The sequence below is a fragment of the Excalfactoria chinensis genome, chromosome 1, assembly GCF_039878825.1.
Source record: "Excalfactoria chinensis isolate bCotChi1 chromosome 1, bCotChi1.hap2, whole genome shotgun sequence".
In the NCBI taxonomy this organism is placed as follows: domain Eukaryota; kingdom Metazoa; phylum Chordata; class Aves; order Galliformes; family Phasianidae; genus Excalfactoria; species Excalfactoria chinensis.
Window position 1 is genome coordinate 28,331,230 of NC_092825.1, and position 22,847 is coordinate 28,354,076.

The 22,847-nt window shown below is 37.2% G+C and overlaps 1 protein-coding gene across 1 annotated transcript in view; it reads right to left on the reverse strand.

Moving 5' to 3' along the window:
• Positions 1-22,847, reverse strand: part of ADAMTS20 (ADAM metallopeptidase with thrombospondin type 1 motif 20) — an 84,111-nt gene that overhangs the window by 59,086 nt on the left and 2,178 nt on the right. The window contains exons 3-4 of the mRNA XM_072333591.1: positions 12,451-12,613; positions 8,478-8,740 (exon numbers count right to left, since the gene is read on the reverse strand). Of these exons, the coding sequence (XP_072189692.1) occupies positions 8,478-8,740; positions 12,451-12,613 (426 nt within the window). The remainder of the gene's footprint in view (positions 1-8,477; positions 8,741-12,450; positions 12,614-22,847) is intronic.

A 22,847-nucleotide genomic window follows, 5' to 3' on the forward strand; every position in this document is an offset into this window, starting at 1 on the left:
ACTTGTTGCAACACAAACCTATACAAGGTGACACACGTACAATCTTAACAGAAAGATCTTTTATAGAGCAGATAACAAAGACAGACTACTTAATGCTGGAGTTATGCATTGCTATAGAAATAAAATAAATATCTTTCAATTAAATACACAAATAATCCAGTTAAGAAGGTCTCAGCTTTTGAACAGAACACTCTGAAATTCAGGAAACAGTTACAGTTTACTGACTATCAAGTAAAGTGATGTTGCATGCATTGGACAAATACTGATATAGGATTTGTCCAGTTCTACAAGACTTTATGCCAGTTAGAATAGTCATAGGGGACTGAATTTGTGGTGAACTAGGTTCAGTTGACAACAAATAATGCCAGAAAGTGTTCAAAATAGGACTATCATAGGCTTCAGTGTATCATTACCCTTCAGTTTCATAAAGGCCTCCAGTAATAAGGTATGTAAGAAGATAACCCATTTTTAGTCCTGGACGGCTAGAAGAACTTAGGGAAAGAGTCCAAATTGAAGCCTTCTCAGGATTAAAATGTGGCATTTCTTTTTCTTAATTCTTACTGTAGCCAATTTTTCATATATAATAACAGGCTCTTGAGAGATCTGTTACTGTTGTGTAACCTCAACAGGTATCAAGTCATTTGCAAACAAAATCTGGAAATGGAAGATGGAAAGAACCCAGCATGAAACACAGAGGCAGGTTCTTTCTTTTCCTGCTGACAGTGCCCGTGAAGAATGTTCGGGCAAAGCATTTCTTCAGAAGCCATTGGAAACAGCTCATACATTAGAGAAGATGCATCATCAGACTAAGTATAAGAGAAAACACTCGCTGCACATCCAAAGACCATCTGTAGTAGGACTTTGAATGTCATATCTAAGCAACATCTAACTACTGTCTGCCCCTGTCTAGAGCAGACAGGAGGTCTGAAATCATGTCATTTAGACACCTAAGGCCAATAGCTCTGACAAGAATCAAAAACATACTTTCTCACACATTGAAAACTGGTGATTATCTACTAAATCTAAAAGTTAACACTTCTCTTGTTAATTCCATGCTCAAGTCAAAGTATAGACACACTGTTTCATGGGCATTTTCAGGACCTTCAAATGTTTACTTATAAATGCTGCTTTAGAAAGATCAAGGAACAAGACTGTGCTGATAAGGAGACACCCCTACCTGTGAGGTAAGGTATATTCTGCAGGGAGGCTGAATACATGCAAAAAGAAAAATCATGACTTTAAAACCACAAGCCAATCTTGAAGGCTCACCTAGGGAACCATATAGACTAAAAATTATCAGCTGAGACTTGAAATGATAGATTAATGCAGAAAGTTCTCAAAAATGACATTATTTATTGTTTTATTGAAAAAGAGGAAAAGTGCTCTCTGCTCCCATATACTGGGGACATCTCTTTCAATCTTTCTTTATTGGAAGTGTTCATAAAACAGATTATGAAACAGGACAAGAATTTGAAAGAATATACCATATATTTGCAACTTCCAGTCTCACTTTTATCACTGATCTAAATCCAGCCTTCACAAAAGGATGTAAAAGTCAAGATGAAGGTAAGTAACATTCAAGAGATTTTTTCATACTCTTGATGCAGGCATCTACACCACAGAACAACAGCTCAGACCAAAACTGTAAAGAAAGGAGAAACAAAGAACCATGATGAAGACCGTTATCTTTGTGTGAAAGGATCAAAGCTTTTATTTTCATTAAATTCCCAAAGATTACAAGACCGATCTTGTCATCACAAGCTGCTGTTGCTGGGTTACCGGAAGCAGCTTCTCTTGCTGACCTTGTAGTAGCTGTCCATTACACTGAGACACTGGCACTGCAAACTGCCACATTCAGAAAAGAGGCTAGAAAATGAGCAAGTGCATTTAGAAACCAGAAAATAAATGAAATACCTAAAAATAATTGAATTTCTTCAATTCTTTTTTTTTTTTTTTTTTTTTTTTTTCTAAACACTGCATCCCAAGACTGCTTTTCCTTTTCTGATCTGCCACATGGAGCCATGGTATCAGGAGAACACGTTCATTTCACTTAAAGTTCACAACAGTTCTTAGCTTGAGTCTTCTGTAGGCTCCAACAATCTCCTGTTTATCACTGTAGTGATGAAAGGATGTGAGATATCCAGAATCTGGAGCATTTCTCCTTCACCTCTTCCACTGTCATATGCTGATTTTGTCATATTTTTCATAATACCCCAGAACTTTCTGAAGTCATGAGATAAAGTTATCTCAACATTTATTGCTTCTCTGAGAGAGAATAAGAAAAAACTGTGTTATTTTTCCAAGTTCCCATTCTGTTCCATCCACCTTTCCAGTATAAAACTGTTTTATTTAAAGGAATATAGAAATTTCTTATGTAAAGTTGCATAAGTCCAGATGACTTTCCATTTAAGGCAAAAAAGAACAAACATATCTCTTTTAAAGGGCATCTAAGAGTAGGTCAGATGTCAAAGCATACTTCCTTCTAGTATCTGAAAGAAAGATGATTTTGCAAGGAACAACCATACAGAGGTTTTTCTTGCCCTGAGAAGCTACTCAAAACAAACAAACGAAAAACACCACACACAGAGTAACACTGTTTAGTAAACATTTACTTCTGTAGAAGTCTTATGTGGGCCTCTTCTATAAACACAACTGAAGCTTTACCATTGGGCCAGACCTTGAACACTGTACTACTGAGGTGAATGACAGAGAGACAAGTACCAGCAAATGCCTAACTAACAACAAACTACCAAACAAGAACAATAAAGAATACTAACAACAGTCAACTGTAAAGATTGGAAAGTATATGCTTACTAACATGCTACAAAATCTCTGTGTCTGTATCACCTGATAGACCTCAAGATTTAAAGCACTGTGAAGCACTAAGACATCTGCCATACAGACACACTTGAGCTTGAAAATCCATAAGAACAGTCAGTGTATAATAAAAGGTAGTGTTTTTTTGTACATACAAATATTTGCATGTCAAGGTACACAAGAAATCTAGCTCAGAAATTTTTGTTTAAACAATACAGAGCAGCCCCACACAGAAAGGCTTCAGGGTCCTAATGGATGGAAGTGAATGGAAATGGTGGACATGAGCCAGCAGCACACATGTGCAGCCTGGAAGTACAACAGTATCATGGGCTGAATTCAAAGGGGATGGCCAGCAGGGAGAGGGAGATGACTGTCACCCTCTACCCTGCCTGCCCTTGTGAGACCCTATTTAGAGTACTGCATCCAGGCCTGAGGTTCCAAGTGCAAGAAAAATGGAGAATGATTGGAACAGATCCAGAGTCACAAAGACAATCAGAAGGCTGGAGCACCTCTCCTGCAGTGGAAGGTTGAGTGAGCTGGGCTTCTTCAGCCTGGAGAAGGCTCCAGGGAGACTACATTGCAGACTACATTGCAGTACTTCAAAGAAGTTTTTATACAGGAGGGAGACAGACTTTTTCCATGTGGTCTGATAGTAGCAAGATAAGGTGGAACACCTTTAGAAGAAGGGAGATTTAGATTAGATGTTAAGGGGAAAGTTTTTACTGAGAGTGGTGAGATACTGGAACAGGTTGCCCAGAGAAGCTGCAGATGCTCCATGCCTGGAGGTGTTCAAGGTATGGTTGGATGGGGCCCTGTACAGCCTGAGGACACTGAAGTTGATGAGCCTGCACAGCACATGGGGGTTGGAACTACACTATGTTTTAGGTCCCTTCCACCCCAAGCCATTCTATGGTAACTTTCTAGTTATAATTTTTTGTCAATAATGAGACAGCCATTCTCCTTTTAACAGCATATTATAGAAAACACAACTGTGTGTTGTTTGTTAAACAAACAGTTTTGTGCCCAGCTCTCTTGTTTCTACTTAGCGTTATACTAACCTTCAATAGTTCTCATTTTATGTTAACGTATACTGACCTGAGGGAAAAGAAAGCAAAATACATGATTGGTAGACATCACGCAGTAGATAGGGATAAAACTCATAACAAAATCTTGAGTTCAGAAATGTAAGTTTAGTATCCTTGTTAAGAGCTATCACTCATTGCCCTTCTACTTTATATCTTGGTAAATTACAGATTATATAAAAAGTTATTAAAAATGGCAGTGCTACTTCAATACACTTCAGCAGCAGCTTTTATAACCTCTCACATCTGAGCAGACCAAAGAATAAAACAGTGGAAAGTCAAAGTGTCTCAGCACAGAGATGTGCAATCCACATTAAGAATGAGTCTTGATCAACATAAAATAGTATTAGAACCTGGTGATGTTAAAATCTTACTGCTTTAGTACTGAATAGTAAGATTTTATGTTTCTACAGTCCCATGACAAGTTAAGTGTTCTAAATTAATGCAGTCTCAATCCCTCCTTTAAACGGATGGCCACTCTCCTCCCATACTCCAGATCTGGCACTCACATGAACAGGCAAGCAGCCAATTCCCCTATTTAGCAGGCCAACTGAGTTGTACTGCAGGTGGTTTTACATGTCAAGCTTTTTTTTTGACGTGTCAAGATTACAAAGGTCTTGCAGCAAGCAAACTAACAATAGACTAAGAAGTCTACAAAAATAATGATGTATAAACAGTAAATTTCTTTTAAGATGTCAGTAATAAAGCCTGATCAAAAAAATTAGATTAGTGCACAAAATATAGCACGAAAATGAAATGTGACAAGTTCTCAGCATTTTTATAGTAAACTCCAGTGTTTTAATGAATTCTTGCTTGCTTTCTAAGACTTAGATTTATAGTTGGGCCCTGAACTGTTACAATCTAACATGCCTAGGAGGGAGTCCTCTGGCTACTAAGCCTATTAAGACAGTATCTACAGCCTGCTATGTTGATACAACAGTGGCAGAACAAAGAAGAACGTGGGGAGTGGTCACAGATTGTTTTATTCATCTTTTCATATTAAATAATGACACTGTTTGTGTTTCAACACAAAGATTTTGATGAAGTCCTAAACCATAGAAATATGGCAAAAAGAATCTTTCCACTTTTAAATACATTTTTTGGTCAGCAACAAAAAACACCTCCAAGATGGAATAAACATTATGAACACTCATCTTGCAAAGATCTATGCAAGTTAAAAGAAATAAGAAAATGCATTTTAGCTTTGGTTCAGTGGGATTATTTGCATGCTGAGTTAAGCCTTTACAGGTCGAATTGGATGAATGACAAGACACTTCAAACTCCAAAAATATTCAGCAGTGCATTTCAGTTCTCATTTTCCATCCATAAAAAAGGATCCTACAGTTACAAGTTTACTTCACTGGTTTTGTTGATACTCAAATATGAAGAGAAAGCAAACAAGGATCAAGGTTTCAAGGGGTCTTCTGGGAGCTAAATACCTACGTTCCAATAAAATGTAATGATATTTATATGCTTAAACTTCAGTTTTTGTCAAAACTCAGGCCAAAACTGGATACTGGAATTAAGATCTGGATCCAGAGTTAAGATATAAGTTTTGGAATGAGTAGAATAATGCTTGATACATTTAAAATGCCAGCAACCTGGCAATTTCCTGTAACAGTAGAAGTTGCTTGAGCAGACAAGTACCAGCTTTGATTATTAAGTTTAACTACCTCTTTTATGATAGAAAGAATAGAATATTTTCATTTCTTCCTTTTACAGGTAACAAAATAAGACTAAGAGTTGCATTTCAAACATTAGTAGGTCAAGAAAAATACACCTGCATACTGATGAATTATGATACTGATTACATATCCAAGAGTGGTAGTCATTCTCTACATTTATTACTAGCTTACTGAAGCATTGGTACTCTGAGACATGAGCAGGAACAGAATGAAGATTGTATATTAATCTGTCAAACAAATCTAATAAACACTAACATGAACATGTGTAAGGAATTAAGACTTACAGAGGCCCTTTACAACTCTTCCTGTGATTCTATGGCCTCATTTGAAATTCCTAAAGAAGGTGAGGACATGAACACTTCCCCTAAGAGGGAAGGCTAAAAAACCTAATGCCGTTCAGCCAGAAGAGAAAGCCCCACAGAGGCATAACAGCAGCCTTTCAGTATCTAAAGGGGAGCTACAAGAAAAAAGGGGGACAGACTCTTTAGCAGGGTCTGTTATGACAGGACAAGAGGAAACATTTTGAAGCAAAATAAAAGAGGTGTAGATTGGATATAAGGAAAACTTTATTGTTGTTTTGTTTTATAAATAAGGGTGGTGATGCACTGGAAAAGGTTGCTCAGAGATGAGGTACATGCCCCATCCTTGTAGAAACTCAAGGTCATGCGGGATAGGGCTCTGAGCAACCTCATCTAGCTGTGAGCATCTGTATGGGAAACTGGTAATCACAGCCTGAACCTCTGATGAATCAGCTGAGGCAAGTGTTGGTTCAGCTGTGGGAACACAGGTGAAGGTAATTCAGCTGTGCTCCCAGAAGGGGTGGAGCTTGACTCCACCTCTCCTAGATTTCATTTAAACGCTGACCACCACTAACGCATCATCTCTTTTGGAGATCACTCCTTTGTGGAGACCAGGTGATCAGCCTCAGCATTTTCTAGCCAGACTGAAGGCATCAGCACTGGTGAGTTTCTCCTATAAAGAACCTTTTGGCTATCTATTATACCATCATTCTTCTATTATTTCCTGTACAGTATCCCTGTTCACAGCAGGGCAGTTAGAAGGGACTAATAAAGGTCATCTGAAACAATTCTATAATTTTAAGACATTAATCTGGGATATGTATTCTTAGGGGTGAAGTTAATCAGACTGTGAAGACAAATTTTCAGAATTAGGATCCAATTTCATATTTTTATTAAGTTCCACATTTACGTAAGCTAAACATTTTTAGATAAAGTTTTTAAAAACCTACTCCTAAAGGTAATCTTGAAACAAACAGATGTACACGTGGAATAACTGCTGCCAGATCTTGTACATCATCCTGAATACCATATGAAATTCATACTAATGAAGTAGCCTTTTTGTTGTTTGCTATTATCTCAAAGCCAGCAACAACTACACTAAGCCCAAGTTCTACAATACTGACAGATAATGCAAGAAAGACAAGATATTTAGCAAGCAGCTTGTATTTCCCATTCAACACAAATTTCCCTAATGCTAATCCTAAAAGGAGTTCCATAGACTTATTAGCAGCAGTTCAGCAAGTAGAAATCTAACTACTTAAAAGACATTGAAAACCAAGCATTATAAGGAGTAGTGGTTGAACATATGACCCCCTACGGATGCAGGAAACAAGTGTTTCAAGAAGTTAAAAATTTTAGACCAGTAATTAGCCATAATCACAGAGCAACTCATGAAGAATGCACACAAAATACTCATCTCATCTCACTGTAGGTTTTTTGTTTGTTTTTTTTTCCCCTTTGTAGGACAGAGATACAACACAACTGCACAGGATAAGAGCAGCCTTGGTATAGTGCTGCTGTAACTTATCTCACTGTAATTTGCACAAAAGGAAGAACAAAAGTAACTTTCACATCCATGCCCCTTCTCCTCACACTTTAAAAGGATACAGAACTTTCCTGGTTGAAATCAATGTGACACATTAAAACTTCTAAACTTAGATGCCTACATCTGTATAGGAGGCGACAGCACCTCTACTGCTGACAGCTGGAGAGCCGATTGTGACAGTATACTGAACTCAGTTCAGATGCCTAATTATCAGTACCTGTGTCATTTCAGACAAAATACTACACAGCAGCACACAACTAGTAGGCATAGACACAGGGTCTACACAAGACCCACACATTTTTTATGAGGCTGCAGATGGGAGTTCAGTGTCTATCACCTCTTAATTTGCTTCACAGATGTATGTAGCGCCAAGTAATTGCGTCCAGTGGAAACTATAGAGCAACTCAGCTCATCTACAAGATGATGGCTAACAGGGCAAATGATTAATTCTTATTTAAATCTGGTGTTTCCATGGAGACCAAGAATATAGGTGACTTCTTCACAAGTCCAAAAAATAAATAAATAAATAAATAATGCAGTTCACATAAATTAAATTTATTTGACAGATGAAAGATACAAGATCTAGAAGTAATTATACAGAATATTTTAGGACACCATTTTAATTGAGCTGTGCTGAATTCTTACTTGAACCAAATAATTCCAATTCAAAATCTGACCCATGTTAATTTGAAGTTACTTGAAAAACTAGGATTGCTATAATCAAGCATTTTTTCACAGTACCTTTTAACCTCTGTCTGCTGTAATTAGTCACTATGTTTAACTCACTGAAGCTTGACCATTCTTTTAATGTAATAGCAAACCAGGAAATTGGTCATAGCATTTTACCTACACATCTCACTACATTTATCTGAAAAGAGGCAGAATCTGAAATTTTGGTCTACTTGTTTTTTGCTGTTGTTTATGGAATCTATTTTAATGCAGAATTCAGAGAAAGCAGAAGTCAGAAGTTGTATAAGAGAAAAAATCAGAATAGGAAAAAAAAAAAGCTCCAAAATTGCTAGTACTTATTAACTTAAGTTTTACTTACTATTGACATCAGTGTTAATACATAGTGCTGTAAATTCTGTCCATGATGACGAACCATTTTGGTGTCAGCTGTAACCATCACTTCTACATATCTTGGATAAGAAAGAAAACGTTTTTTCCGGGAATGCGAATTATTGCCAGAATCCTCCATAGACAAGTTCTTAAAAGCATACTCCAAATTTGGAGACTCCTGTAAAACATTTCTCTCTTCATTCAAACTGCTGACATTTAGATGTAGTAAAGTGCTCTCCTTCACCTCCTTTTCTATAAAGTAAAACAAAAAACCTTAATGCAGAATTCAGTTCCTAAAATTAAGAATAGACATGCAATTCTGTCCAAAGTAGGCAAAACAAAATTATAATTATGATCTTATTTCCAAGGGAACTGGTACAAGGATATATATTACAAGGATATGTATGCGAGGATAATATATTACACATGGAAGGAAATTAACATATAGTTTGTTCATACATTGATTCAATGCCAAGTTAAGATGCAGCAGTATTATATAGTTCCTAGAATGCAGTGTAATCCAAAGAGGAAAGCTGCAATAAGATAAGAGATAAGAACTGGAGCTTAAGCAACGAAAGAATGGAAAATAGTTAATTGAAATAGCTATATTCAAACACAACATCAACAAAACCAACAACAGCAAACTATGAAGACTAGACTCCAGTCCTGAACCGACATTTTCATTTATATATGAAATAAACTATTTAAATATAACAAGTAACTTTCTTGACAGCTCTACTAATAATCAAAGTATAGGACTGGAGTCTAACAGATATAGCTTGGAGACGTCTCAGTATTTAACACTTTCCTAATTTGCTACCTTCAGGGGCACATGATATCTGAAGAAAACTCATGCCTTGATCAGGCAGTCACTTCAGCAATGCCCACATGAACATACTTAGGTGAGAAGTATAACTGAACTCTCACTATTCCCTAGAATTTAAGTGTCTAACGGGGTATTCCAATCCATTCAGTCAGTCTCTGCTATCTTTCTGGAAGCCTGATTTCCTTTTAAGAAGTGGCTGTCAGAGTATAGCTCCAAATCCTTAGTGACTACATTCTTTAAACAACTTAAGAAATCCTGATTCAGGTGTCATTCTCAGTTTGAAAGGATTTAAATCTATATATTTTATCTTCTAATGGAAGAGCCCTCCTCAGTAAACTTTAAGCTACTTCTGAGAGGTCAGCTGTCCCCATTAAAGTCAGGGCACAATGCTAAAATGAAATGACAGTACAGAGACAACAACAAACACCTTGAAGTTTGCCAAGTAGTATCTGTGTCAGTCACAAAATACAAGAACAGCAACTGGAAAAAAACATTAGCAGTAACAGTGAATAGAAGAAAGTACAGGCTGACATATAAAAGGACCATGTTAGAGAGTACCTATAAATATTTTATGCTTTCAGACTGACTGATGCAATACAAGAGAACCAGCTGAAGCAGTAACACACTAATATTTACTAAGTCACAGAAGGAGTCTCAAACTTCAGAACGCTGGAAAAAAATAGGAACCAGAACCCATATTTAGGATAAGAGCTGAAGATCAATCTGTGGATTAGCCAAGACAACTTCAGTACTACACTAAATAAAATTCATTTTGTTTATGAACGCGAAAACAACAAGAGGATGAACAATAGCCATCATACAGCTATCATTACATCAATCTCCTCTAATTTCCCTGTATTAAGGAAACAGGATTTATGAAACACATTCCCAGGTAGTAAATCATGTTACCCTAACAAGATATCTAAAATAAGTCATGTGAATCAGAGTAAGTGATCCTTTCTCTCCTCCAAATATAAAAAGAGGAGAAGAATGACTAACACAGATGTAAAATACCTATAGCTAGATGAGATGGATCACTATTATCATTACAAGTCACAACCTAAGACCCTACAGTTTAACCTAGAAATACTACTTCTACCTGGGAAGCCTTTCCACTTACCCTTGTCAAAATTCACTAACTAAAAGAACCAATTATTATGATCACAAGCCTATTTCCCATTTAAGAAAAAAAAAAAAAAAAAAAAAAAAAAAAAAAAAAAAAGGTGAGTAAGATGGCAAGACTAGCACTGAAATAGAGAAATATCTTGTTTAGGAAAAAAAAAAACCCAAAAACTACACAAATACTTTTTCCTTCATGAATACCTTTGCAGTACCCACCAGCGCCAATAATAATTGGGCAGTAAACCCTGGCTCAGTCTTCTGTTGCTGATACAATATATGAAAAAGATAAACTGACTATTCTCCTTATGCTCTTCTAGCAGTAGTTGCTAATATTGGCGGTATTGTACAATATGCCAATGTTGGCATACTGTACAATACTCAGCTCAGCTAAAAGAGCTCTGCTTTGGGTCAGTACATATCTAACATTTCAAATTAATAAGTTGGCTCTAAAAAAAAAATCAGCTTCCTGGTATTCAAAGCTTTGCTCTTTACTCTGAAATGGCAAACATGAATAGGTAGCACCAGCTTCCAAAAATACAGAGCTTCAGAAAAAAAAGTCTTTCACTGTAGCTTGTTCAATGGAAGATGACCGTAAATGTAGCATTATGTATCTACAGAAAAAGCAGAATTTTCAACATGTTGTGATCTAGGATTTTTTCCAATATCATACTCGGTACACAGTATTAGTTAAAACTATGCTACTTTCACAGTTCATACTTTCAAACAGTTTGGCTAGACATTCCTTAAGGTAAAATCTGGTATTTTATTCTCTTCAGATGCACTCGATGTTACATAGGCAATTCTGAAATACAAATAGATGCAAAATGCATAAAAGAAGATTCCAATCTCACATAAAATGCACAATGTAATTTAGACAAGATGTTTTTAATATGCCAAACTGAACCAAATTTAGCCTGCATTCTCCTACTTTGGGCTTCAGAGAAAATACTGAAGGTGGAGACTCAATAAATGAAGCCCACATGCTTCTATTAAAATAAAGGTATTTATTCTGAGCAGACTTGAAAATGTTTTAGACAAAAAAAAAGATACTTTTAACATGGCACTATTATAGAAGCAAAGGATAAGAAGATCATCTCTCAGATAGGATCTTGGCTTCTACATTGTAACATTTAACATTAAGTAGACGGTACGTCTGCTTAGAATTTGTCTATGAACACCTAATCAATTCTTCCTAATTCTGCTCTTCTATGTAGCTTTTATACTTCAATGGAAACTTCAGGTGACTTTCTGTCATCATAACACTTTCTGACTGTGAAGACTCACAACCATGAGAACTAACTCTGAAGTTTTCCACTCTATTAGAAAACACATTAGTTTAAGACATGATGCTTTCTACTCACTTCCTCATGAGGAATAAAGGTTTCTGTTTGTTTTACTTTCAGGTTCCCATTCTCTGCATATGTTCCCACTCAAATTATAGCACTCAGCTTGCATACTACCACAATATGAAAGTACAGCCATTCACTTATGACACATCCAGAAAATATGCATTTAAATTATTCCCCTTTTTTTATATAGTTTTAAAGGTGTATTTTGTAGTATGAATATATTATTAAAATATCCAAAAAGAAAAACCATTTACACAATAGGTAATACTATATGCTTTCATTCTTAAAGAATAATTTGAGATGTATGTCCTCCTTAAGTTTGCAATAAACATATCATCTTTTGTGACTGTGAGCAACAACAACTCCCGTGGATCTATCCTTTAAGCGTTTACACACAGAACATCACATAGGGCATAAAAACAAATCAAGAGAGTTCTTGAAACTTCAAGATGCACCATTACATGCCTATTTCCTCCTATAATTAAATTACCCAGTGGCAGGGAAGAATGTAATTCTTGCCAAACTCATGTGAAAGAAAAACAATAGGTCTAGTGAAACAATCTGGAGAAAAACATCGTAAAATAGCAACCTGCTTTTTTATTTTATATCCAAAAATATGAAAACACCTGAAAAAAATTGCATTGAAAATGAAAGTGCAACTATACCTGAAACTTCACAAGGTTTATGGGATTTGTGATACTTTCTATTAATTTCTTCATGTCTGTATATAAGATGTGGTTTGTTATGTTCATCTTCATGTTCACCTCCATCCGTTTTCATCAGAGGTTCTAAAAAATATTCACCATCGTGTGCTTTAAAGGTGCCCATCTGAAAGTAAGAGAAATAATTGCTTTATTCTCCACTAAATATAAAATTTTTATAACTTTCATGATATAAACTACTTAACATTTTCAGATCAATGAAAATAAATTTGCATGAGACAAAAGTGGAAGCCAGAAGACAAGGCAAAAAAAGGTTCTTTTAGAGTCTTGTCCCCCCCAGAGGAATATCATAATAGAGACCACCTTACTCATAAGTAACGAGGATATAAACAATATAATCAAGATACGCTAACAATATACTGTATGTAATCTTTTCACAAACCTTGTAAAACCAGAATAACTAAAGTAAAAAAAAAAATAATCTATGCATAACCAAGCAGGACTGTTGAAGAAACTGCATAGAAAGGAGTGGAAGCCATCATGAAAGTAAGGATTTGCTGCTGTCTGAATTCTAGACTGGGTTGTTGCCTTCTGTCCTTCATGTAACTTACACAACCTTTTCCTTCTAAAACTGTTTTGTTCACATATTAGCACCAGCATTAGCATCAGTTCTTACTGCAGGCTAAGACTCACACTGATGTTTTACTTAAAGTTAGCAAAGTCCAAACCACCAAGAAAGGATAGGCACAGCTGCATGCAAATTGTGAACATTAATGAGCTGATCAGTTCTTTTCTGCTGGCACACCCTAACCTTCACTTTAGATAAGAAACATTTTAAATGTTACTTTAGATTTAATGGAAGAAAAGCATTTACTTCTGCTTTATTCCCCCACATACATTTTAGTTCTCCCATACTCCCCAGAGCTAGAGATTCTATACCGGTTTCTTCAACAACTTGTTAACAGCCTTTAAGACTTTACTAAGAAACTATTTCAGCTATGACAAACATCAACTATGAGAATAATAGCATACAAGTAGCAAGGTAAGTTTTCAACAAACATTTTCAAAACTCATCTAGAATAGCAAACTTCCACTAGGAAAAAAAAAAATACTACAAGAACAAGGATGTATTTCTCTATCATTTCACAGTACAAAAACATCACTAATTCATGTTTTTGTGTGAGTTTCATAACTTTGAGAATCCCACTTGATTCCTGATCTCATACTCAATCAAGAGCTACCAGTGGTAAACAACCTAAGAATTCAAAATTGTATTCAGGCACGCATTGACCTATACAGTGAAGAGAGTTGCACAATCCACCATGACTGACCTAAGTTAATCAAGTATCACTGATACTCCACAATAAGTAATCTTGCTTTCCTTTTCCTCAATGTACGTACTCCCACAGTTCACTTCAGCACCAGTAATTGAACTTAGATACACCATTTACCAGCTTCACTCTCCAGCTAAGATCTACACTTCCTATTAAAGAAAGTTATTTTTCAGTCAAAATGGTAAAGACTAGCTGGGGAAATAAAACCATATATCCAGGAGAAAAGCAACTTTACATCAAAAATAGGAAACTGCAAAATGAGACTGCCAGGTACCTTGGAAAAGTGCTCCAATGCCTGCCCATCACACAGGGCATAACCATGAATACACAGATACACACGAACAACATCTGCAGTTCAACTTTTATTGTTCTGAAGTCTAATTATCACAGTTAGAACCAACACAAGCATCTTAAGTGAAATTCAGAATCTTGTTTTAATAGTAGGCACACCGAGGTCACCTGAAAAGAGAGGGGAAGCAAGCAATGTTCCCTCTTTTAAAAGAAGATGCTGAGAAGTAGCAGTAACCATAAATAGAAAATAAATAAATCACTAGAAAGCAGAAGAACACATTCTTCTTTGTTATATGTAATAAAAAATACACTATAAGCTTACAACCCAAAAAGGCTGGACAGCTGGAAAGGAAGAATTTTGCACTACACTTCAATAATTTTGATGGCAATAATTCTCTAATATATATATTAATTCAGAAGATTAAAATTCAAGGTACAGGAGGTTCTGCCTTTTTAGACAGAAGAACCAGACTCCCTCTCACTTTTTCACACCCCAGGCAATTGATTCTTACAGTCTATCAGGATCAACTGTTTAATTATGTGTATCTGGCTGATCAAAATCAGTAACAAAAAGGAAGAACAAAAGTTTAAACCAATTCCCCCCTCAATGCATAGATAAATAACTAATAACTATTGCCACTAAATACATTGAGCACCAATGATTAGGAATGCATCCCACCTGCAGTCCAATGAAATTTACTGCACATCTCCTAACCAAGCTGATAAGAAGTCTTTCTATAGCATGTGAAGTGAATATATTGTATGAGGAGGAAAAACAACAACAACAAACACAGTGCTCTAACTTAAGCAGTATATTGTATCTGCAATTTAAAAATCCAGCTAACATTAAATACTATTCCACAGCAGTAAAACAAATTTGAAGTGCAATACTAAAAAATCCAAGTGTTTGGAGACCACAATACCCATATATGTAGTTGTCATCAGATTAACAAATGGAAATCAGCACCTCAGCAGTGAACTCAGACAAAACAGTTAAGTGAAGCCAATCTTGAAATCACTATCACCAATCCTTAGACTAGAGTTTTATTTTGATTAACTACATATTATCTCTTCATTTTCCTAACATACACGTCTCCAAAATTCAATCACCAGCTACTTTGCTCTGCCTGCATGGTTGGCAGTCCTTCATTCATATGAAGAGTGATACTTCATATGGTGTCAGGCTGCAAATACAAGCAGAGTCATCCCTACGAATTAAGCACCCAAATAAATGAACTTTAAGATCCAAATAATAATTAAAATGTTCTGTACAACCAAAGAAAACCAGATAACCTGGAAGGTCAGAGGCAAGTTGCTGAAACAGAGCCCAGGCTTCTGCAGGAAGTCAAATCAAAAACAAACTAGATTTATTTAACTACAGATGCCTCTCAAATCACATAACAAGAAACCTGCCCTAAACATCTTACTTCTGTCCTTAGATACAGATAGAAGAACATTTAAAAGATCTTGTCAGTAGAAGCTGAATTTAAAATTGAAAACATTCTCCCATACATTATAAATAAGTGGTCTAAAGAAAGAAAGAGGGAACACCACACAGGACTATGCATAAATACAGACTTGAGGGAACTTGTAAGAAAATGCACATGAGAATAATTTATTTCTTGGGTTTAATCTTCCGGATGAGTTAAGATACTTTATATTGAATTAAGACTGAACAGATGAACATGGATACTCACTCTAAATAATATGTCTTACCAGCTTGAAGTGGCTTAAAACTGCACAGTCCTCATCAATACATTTATTTCAAGAGTAGAAACAACTATTGCACAATTTATGGTTAAAGTACATACTGTATCCACTTACAACTCTGAAGAACACATGGAAAACATAAGGAATATATAACAGGTTTTGCAAACATGGAATTAATATGTCCAACAGCAAAACTGGAATGACTTCAGAAAAATGCTAGGATGATTGTCTTGAAAACACGACTCTAAACTGGTTGACTCCCTCCCAGGTAACTTCTACTCCTGTTTGTTTTTTCAGGCCCTTACAGAGTGGTTCTTAATTCCAACTCAAACCTGCAAGGAGTTTACAGCAAGGATACTTTCTCATTCAAACTAAGTTACAAAATACCCTCCTCTTCTATTACTCTCCCTCCTTCCCATGTCACATTGATTCAGAGCTCTTCTCAATCATGTGAGTAAACCCTTCCCCTCTTCTCTGCCTGCTCCACAGTTACAATGTTTCCTAATGAGAAAGGTAGGGGGCACAGGCTAATTAGAGGTTATAGCATGCCGACAACACCTGCAGAAGACATTTCTACCAGAAGATAATTCAACTAGAGAAATACAGCAAGACATAGTCATAGCTTACTTGTTAAACAGAGATAATACAATAAAGGGAAAATAATAACTAATAGATAATCTAGACAATAGGAAAAATAACCCAGCTAATGAAAGAATTATGTAGCAGAATACCTTTTTAGAAGTGAATTGCAATGTTTCTTCCAATCAGGTTCTTAAAGACTGATAAAGCATGAAAAAAAGCATACAGGAAAAATAAATAAATAAATAAATAAAAATTAACTTAAACTGCACACTTCAACTTCATTTTTGCCTACCAATTTTGTGACACTAGGATTTCATTAGCAGACAGTAATCATACCTCTGGCAGACTAAATCACACTTCTAACAGAACTAATGCAACTGCTCACGCTCAGAAGTGTCCTGGTCTGGGTAGATATTTGCCGAGATCTTGGTTAAATACTATCAAGCTTTAACTCAGGAACACAGAAAGACTGTTTACATTCCATCTAATGGCATAAGGGAAAGCCTATTCACATAGGAAGTGGAAAAATCCAGACATAGATACCCTAAAAGTCACATTGTAAGTTTACTCCAGGCAGTAAAAAACCTGGCTGAAGCCAAGCAAAAAAACGGCATTTCTGAAAGCATATAAATAAAATTTGTACTAACAGGCTAGCTGTATAGCAGAGAACTGCTATATATATATATAATAATAACAACAAAAAAGCTATCTCAAAGACAAAAAATCAGGTAGAAGAATCTGCAGGGACCACAACAAATAAGATGATCCACTGGAGTGGAAGGAAATGTGAGGGCCCATTTATCAGTAAAACTTGCAGAGGACTTAGTTGGACAAATCAACTTTAAAAATATAGCTATCAACTTTCACCACAGAAATACTGCATTAAGATTATGGAAAAGTAGCTGTTTCACACAGTGTCCAATGGAACTAGGAAATGAAACATACACACATATTGAATGTATTTCACTAAAAATAAAAACAACCACTCATGAACAAGTTATCAAACTAAGTACTCCTCTAGAATGCAAACCCAAGGGGTCCTCCAAACTCTCAGATTTCAAGGAAACTCCACCACAATCCTGTCTGTCTCAGTGAACAAGGAAACCTCACATTTCCAAATTACCTCTGGTTAGGAAGAACTGCCCAGCTTCAATGTTTTAAGAAAACACAGAAACACTTTTTATTTTCCTAGAGAAGCAAATAGCTCTAAAAAACCCTTCTACAGCTATCAGGTAGTTACCACATGTAAGGTAAAGAGTAAATGAGAAAAAAAGTAAATGAGAAATAAAGGTAAATGAGAATTTCACCTCATTTTAGTCATTTGCAGTACATGCTTTGAAGACTTCTCAATCTGCGTATGTCCAGAAAATATGACCTCTTCTCATACTACCTACCTTGCTACCACAATCTTACATCTTCTACACAAAATGAAGACAAAAAACAATGAGAACTAAAGCTACTGAAGACTTGATTATCTCATGGGAAAGTCCATCTATTCCCCAAGAATGCACAATCTGCTGGAATCCATGACAGCCAATTGCTGACCATTACAGAAGGTGGTAGCATTACTCAAGGTATACGCAGCATCTCAGCTGTGTAAATTGGGCAGCTACTCAGTTTACCTAATGCTTTAATTCTGCCTGTGTTTACTCTCTTCTGACTCATGTAGAAGCACAGCATCTCTTGGAGCAGAGATGCAAGCAGCTCAAGAGGAAAAAAAAAATGTTTTGAGGATTTTTTTTTTTTTTTGAGGGTTTTCTTAGTTGGAAACTTTTAAGCTGTCCAATTTTTATTTATATTTTTTAAACAACTTGTGCATTCAGTAGTTATTTTGTAAAGACACGCAGGCAGGAAGTTGAGTCAGCAACACAGGTCCATATGCAATTATTGTCTACCCTCAGATATATGGAAGACCTCAGTCAATATGCAGGAAAGCAACACTAAGACAAGATAGTATGAGTTAAAAAGTCTTCACCATCCACTGTGTGATCAACGTGCAAGATCCAGAAGACTTCAGGCAGTTGCAGTCATCAAAATAGTCTCCTACTCAAAAACATTGAGCATCACAAATGAAAATACTTAAAAACTGACCCTGCTTCTGACAATACATATTAGGAGAAGATGAGAAAGCAAACCAAGGTAAGACAAAAAAAAATTCAAATGAATTGAAGCCAACTACAAAAGATTCACCTTGTATTCTTTATAAGGAATGAAACCAAAACTATTAAAGTGCAAGTATCAGATCAGCCTGCCAGCAGTAGTAAGAATTCCAGGCTGGATGTGGCTCTGGGCAGCCTGGTCTAGTGACTGGCAACCCTGCACATAACAGGGGAGCTGAAATTAGATGGTCACTGTGGCCCTTTTCAATCCAGGCCATTCTATGATATTCTATGAATACATTTGTCCAAACAAGAATTGATTGTATTGACATTTTAGTATGACTTTCTCCTTGTTTATGAAAGAAAAAAAAGTCTGTAAGAACTAGTATGTGACTTATAGATGCTCACAGACTTCAGTGACCTGAATACTGAAAACTAATCTGACATTCAAATTGCACCTGTATGTTATATTAAGGTAAAACATATCTTCCAGTTACAAATGTTATTTGGAAAACCACTGTAGCTTAACTGAACAAGGTTACAGGTACTATGCAGTACACACAAAAAAAATGGTGGGCAGAACAATCAAGGCAACAAGTCTGCTACCTGCATTAGAACTCCACAAGAAATTAGATGCTGCCTATGTCATGTAGGTTGCTCTAGATATAACGCTTCCAGCAGCCATACCTCCATCTGCCTCTGATGTCATGGGTCAACACAGTGAAGTAGAGGCTGAATCTCTCCCCCAGTATTCCATTGATCGATGGGCCAAGGTGAATGGAATGAGTTTCAATAGGGCCAAGTGTCGGGTCCTGCATTTTGGTCACAACAACTCCAGGCAACCCTACAGGCTTGGGGAAGTGTGGCTGGAAAGCTCCCAGACTGAAAGGGACCTTGGTGTGCTGATGGACAGTCAGCTGCATATGAGCCAGCAGTGTGCCCAGGTGGCCAAGAGGGCCAATGGCATCCTGGATTGTATCAGGAATGGTATGGTGAGCAGGACTAAGGAAGTCATCCTGCCCCTGTACTCAGCATTGGTGAGGCCTCACCTCGAGTACTGTGTCCAGTTTTGGGCACCTCAGCACAAGAAAGACATGGAGGTACTGGAGCAGGTCCAGAGAAGGGCAACAAGGCTTGTGAAGGGCTTGGAGAACCAGCCCTATGAGGAGAAGCTAAGGAAGCTGGGGCTGTTTAGTCTGAGGAAAAGGAGGCTGAAGGGAGACCTTGTCATGCTCTTCCAGTAGCTGAAAGGTTCTTACAGTGTGAGTGGGGCAGGTCTCTTCTCACTAGTGACAGGACGAGGGGAAATGGCCTCAAGTTGCACCAGGGCAAGTTCAGGTTGGATATTAGGAAGAACTTCTTTACAGAAAGGGTGGTTAGGTACTGGAATGGGCTCCCCAGGGAGGTGGTTGAATCGCCATCCCTGGATGTGTTTAAGAGCCGTTTGGATGTGGTACTCAGGGATATGATTTAGCAGAGGGTTTTTAGAGATAGGGTACTGGTTAGGTTGCAGTTGGACTTGATGATCTTCGAGGTCTTTTCCAACCTGGGTAATTCTATGAATTCTATGATTACAGTATGTTGCCACGTGACAGACAGCAGAAGGACAGTCTGACAGAATGGCATCCAGCATGGAAGTTGATATAAAGTAAAAGGTGTCTTAGTTAATCCCCCTTCACAGAATAAAAAGACTTCCATTGACATTCATTACCACTTGCTGAACCATTATAGATGCCAAGCAGTGGATGTAACCACAGTGGGTGGTTCATTTCAGGAGCAGCAACACAAAACATAAGGTAGTTCTGGATGGCCACGCACAGATGCCACACTACAAAATGAAGAACATCTCTACCAGCTCATCCACACAAATCTGCTAACAGTAGTGATTATGTTGAAAAATACTGTTTTGCAGCTGAGAAATTGTGCTATCAAATAATATTATCATCCTCTTTGTAGCTATCATGGAAATAACGTAGGATACACTACTTTTGGAACAACCTATGTAGTTACAAGTAGTGATATCTCACAGTGGAATAAAAAACAAATTGGCACTTGTTTGCATTTGTCAGTGAAGCTGTAGCCTATATGTTCTTGAAAGTTAAATTGCTTTCACCTAATTTTGCTGTCAAGATAAGATTTGAGAGGTCACTTTAGCCCATATGAATTCAGTGACATTCCCAGCAGATCTTGTTTCCCATGTTAGGAGGAAGCTAAAATGGACCAATGCAGTGAAAGTAAAAGAGAGATACTGATCTTAAGAAAATAGAGTGAAATTAAGTGCAAGACTTCAAAAAAAAAAAAAAAAAATCACTCTAAAGAAGAAAGAAATGTGTGTATGCGATCAGACATTTGACCAGGCACTCAGGCCATCACTACAAATGACCTCCTGCCTTTGACAGCCTCCCAAACTTCCCTAATTACAGCCTCCTTCCTTGCAATTACTACAGGCTCCCACTGACCTTCTAACCTCCCTTTGCCATTTGCATCCCTGAACCCAGGGCACACTCTGAAACATAACACAACAGAGCTGCATACAGGGTGTCAGGGGCCATTAAGCGAAGTTCCATTGGTTACTCTGGGTTGTACATGCTCTTGGCACACTCAGAAGAAGGCTTTACATGAAGGTGAAAAGAACAAGCTTTGGGGGAAAAAAAAACAACAAAAAAAAACCACTCAGCTTGACAGTGCAGTCAAGAAAACAAGGAACTTGGGAAGCAGCAGCACAGCTGCTAGCATAGGTGATTCAGAGTTTGGGGAAAGGAGCCTACACAGTAATGTCCAAGAAGGTACATGGTGCAACTTCAGATCACTCTTGGGTACACCTTAAGAGCAACTTTTAGAATTCCACTGTTAATTTTCCTGTAACTTTTTTTAGTTTGTTTTCCTGTAAGTTCACATCCTTTATCCATCCCTAGCTTTTAAAGCACTGGTCTACAGCTATTGCCTTATTAACGCTAATTTGGAGAATAGAATTCGATCTAACAATTTTAAGCAATCCCTTGTATTTGAACTTCCACACGTAAAACTCAAGTTTTGCATGGGAGAAAACAGTTCCTAGAAAGAACAGATTTTACTTAAACATAATACAGAGTTGCCAAGTCACCACAGTCTAACTTCTACTCACTCACAAGAAGCAGCATCTTAGCAGCAATCCTCAAATCACTTAACATCTCTGCATTTATCAACAAAGCATAGTATTGTTCAGTGGAAGAGAAATCACTGACTAGCTTATTTTTACACGTACATTTGTTGAATGCACAAAGCAAAAACATTTTAGAACCCCTGAAAGAAAGATCTTACTAACTTTTCTAGTCCTCCAGCACAAGGACAGCTGCACTGGGAAGTGCAGAATGTGTTCAGGGCAAACAAGATACTACAGAAAGAACCCTCCCGGCCTCTATCTCCTTCATTTTAAATCCTTTTTTCTCCTCCAAAGACTATCAGTTACACAAGGAGTGTGAATCCAAAAGAATGAGGAAGAACAGTGGGCTGAAGGTATCAAACCAGGTTGGAGAATACCCTGTGCATACATCAGCTGGCTGTGACAGTCTCCTTATCCCCTCATAGCCCCTCCATGAAAGCTAACCACATCCCACAGAAGGTCAGCCACCCATGTGGGGCACTCCTTTCTCTTTGCCAAACCTCACCAGGTTCATTAACAAGGGAAAGATGGCCATAATGCTGGGGTGTCACAGGCTGTGACATCTACACACCCAAGGCTATGCCTGCCTGGGAAAAGGTGGTGGAATAAACAGCATGAGAAAGTCTAGGGAACTCTGGGAGAGGAAGGCATTTGGTAGTAGCCCAGAACAGGGATTCCTGACAGCCAGGAAGTGACAGAGGCCTGGATGTCCAGCCAGGAAACACAGTAAAGTTCATAAGATTCATCTAGAAGATGTAAAGGTTTGACTTACTGCTGTTCAATGGCTTCTGAGGGGAATAACACACAGTATAGATTGTAATGCTCAAATTAAGTACAGAAAAGTAAGACACTTCAATTATTACAGCAAAGGAAGTATTGTACTTGTAGTTTGAGAACTGCCAAATAATAGGTTGTTGGGACAGCTTTGAAGTACGATAGGTACACATTTCTCAGGTAAGTCATTTTCATTGTATGGCCCTTAAAGTAATGAAAATTGACTATTTGCAAGAAGATAATTACAAGAGGTAATAAGTAATGAAGAGAAAATACTAGACAGCTGCTTATGTTTATCTTGTGTAGACTACAAAACCATTCTCAGGGCCATGCTATATGAATGAACCTGTACATGACAAACACTTGCAATTACTTGTGACTCCCCCTCTTATCAACTCCTTCTGTGCCCTAAGCATTCAACAATTTGAGGGCTTTAGTATAGATTCAAATTGGCTTTTGCACGAAGCA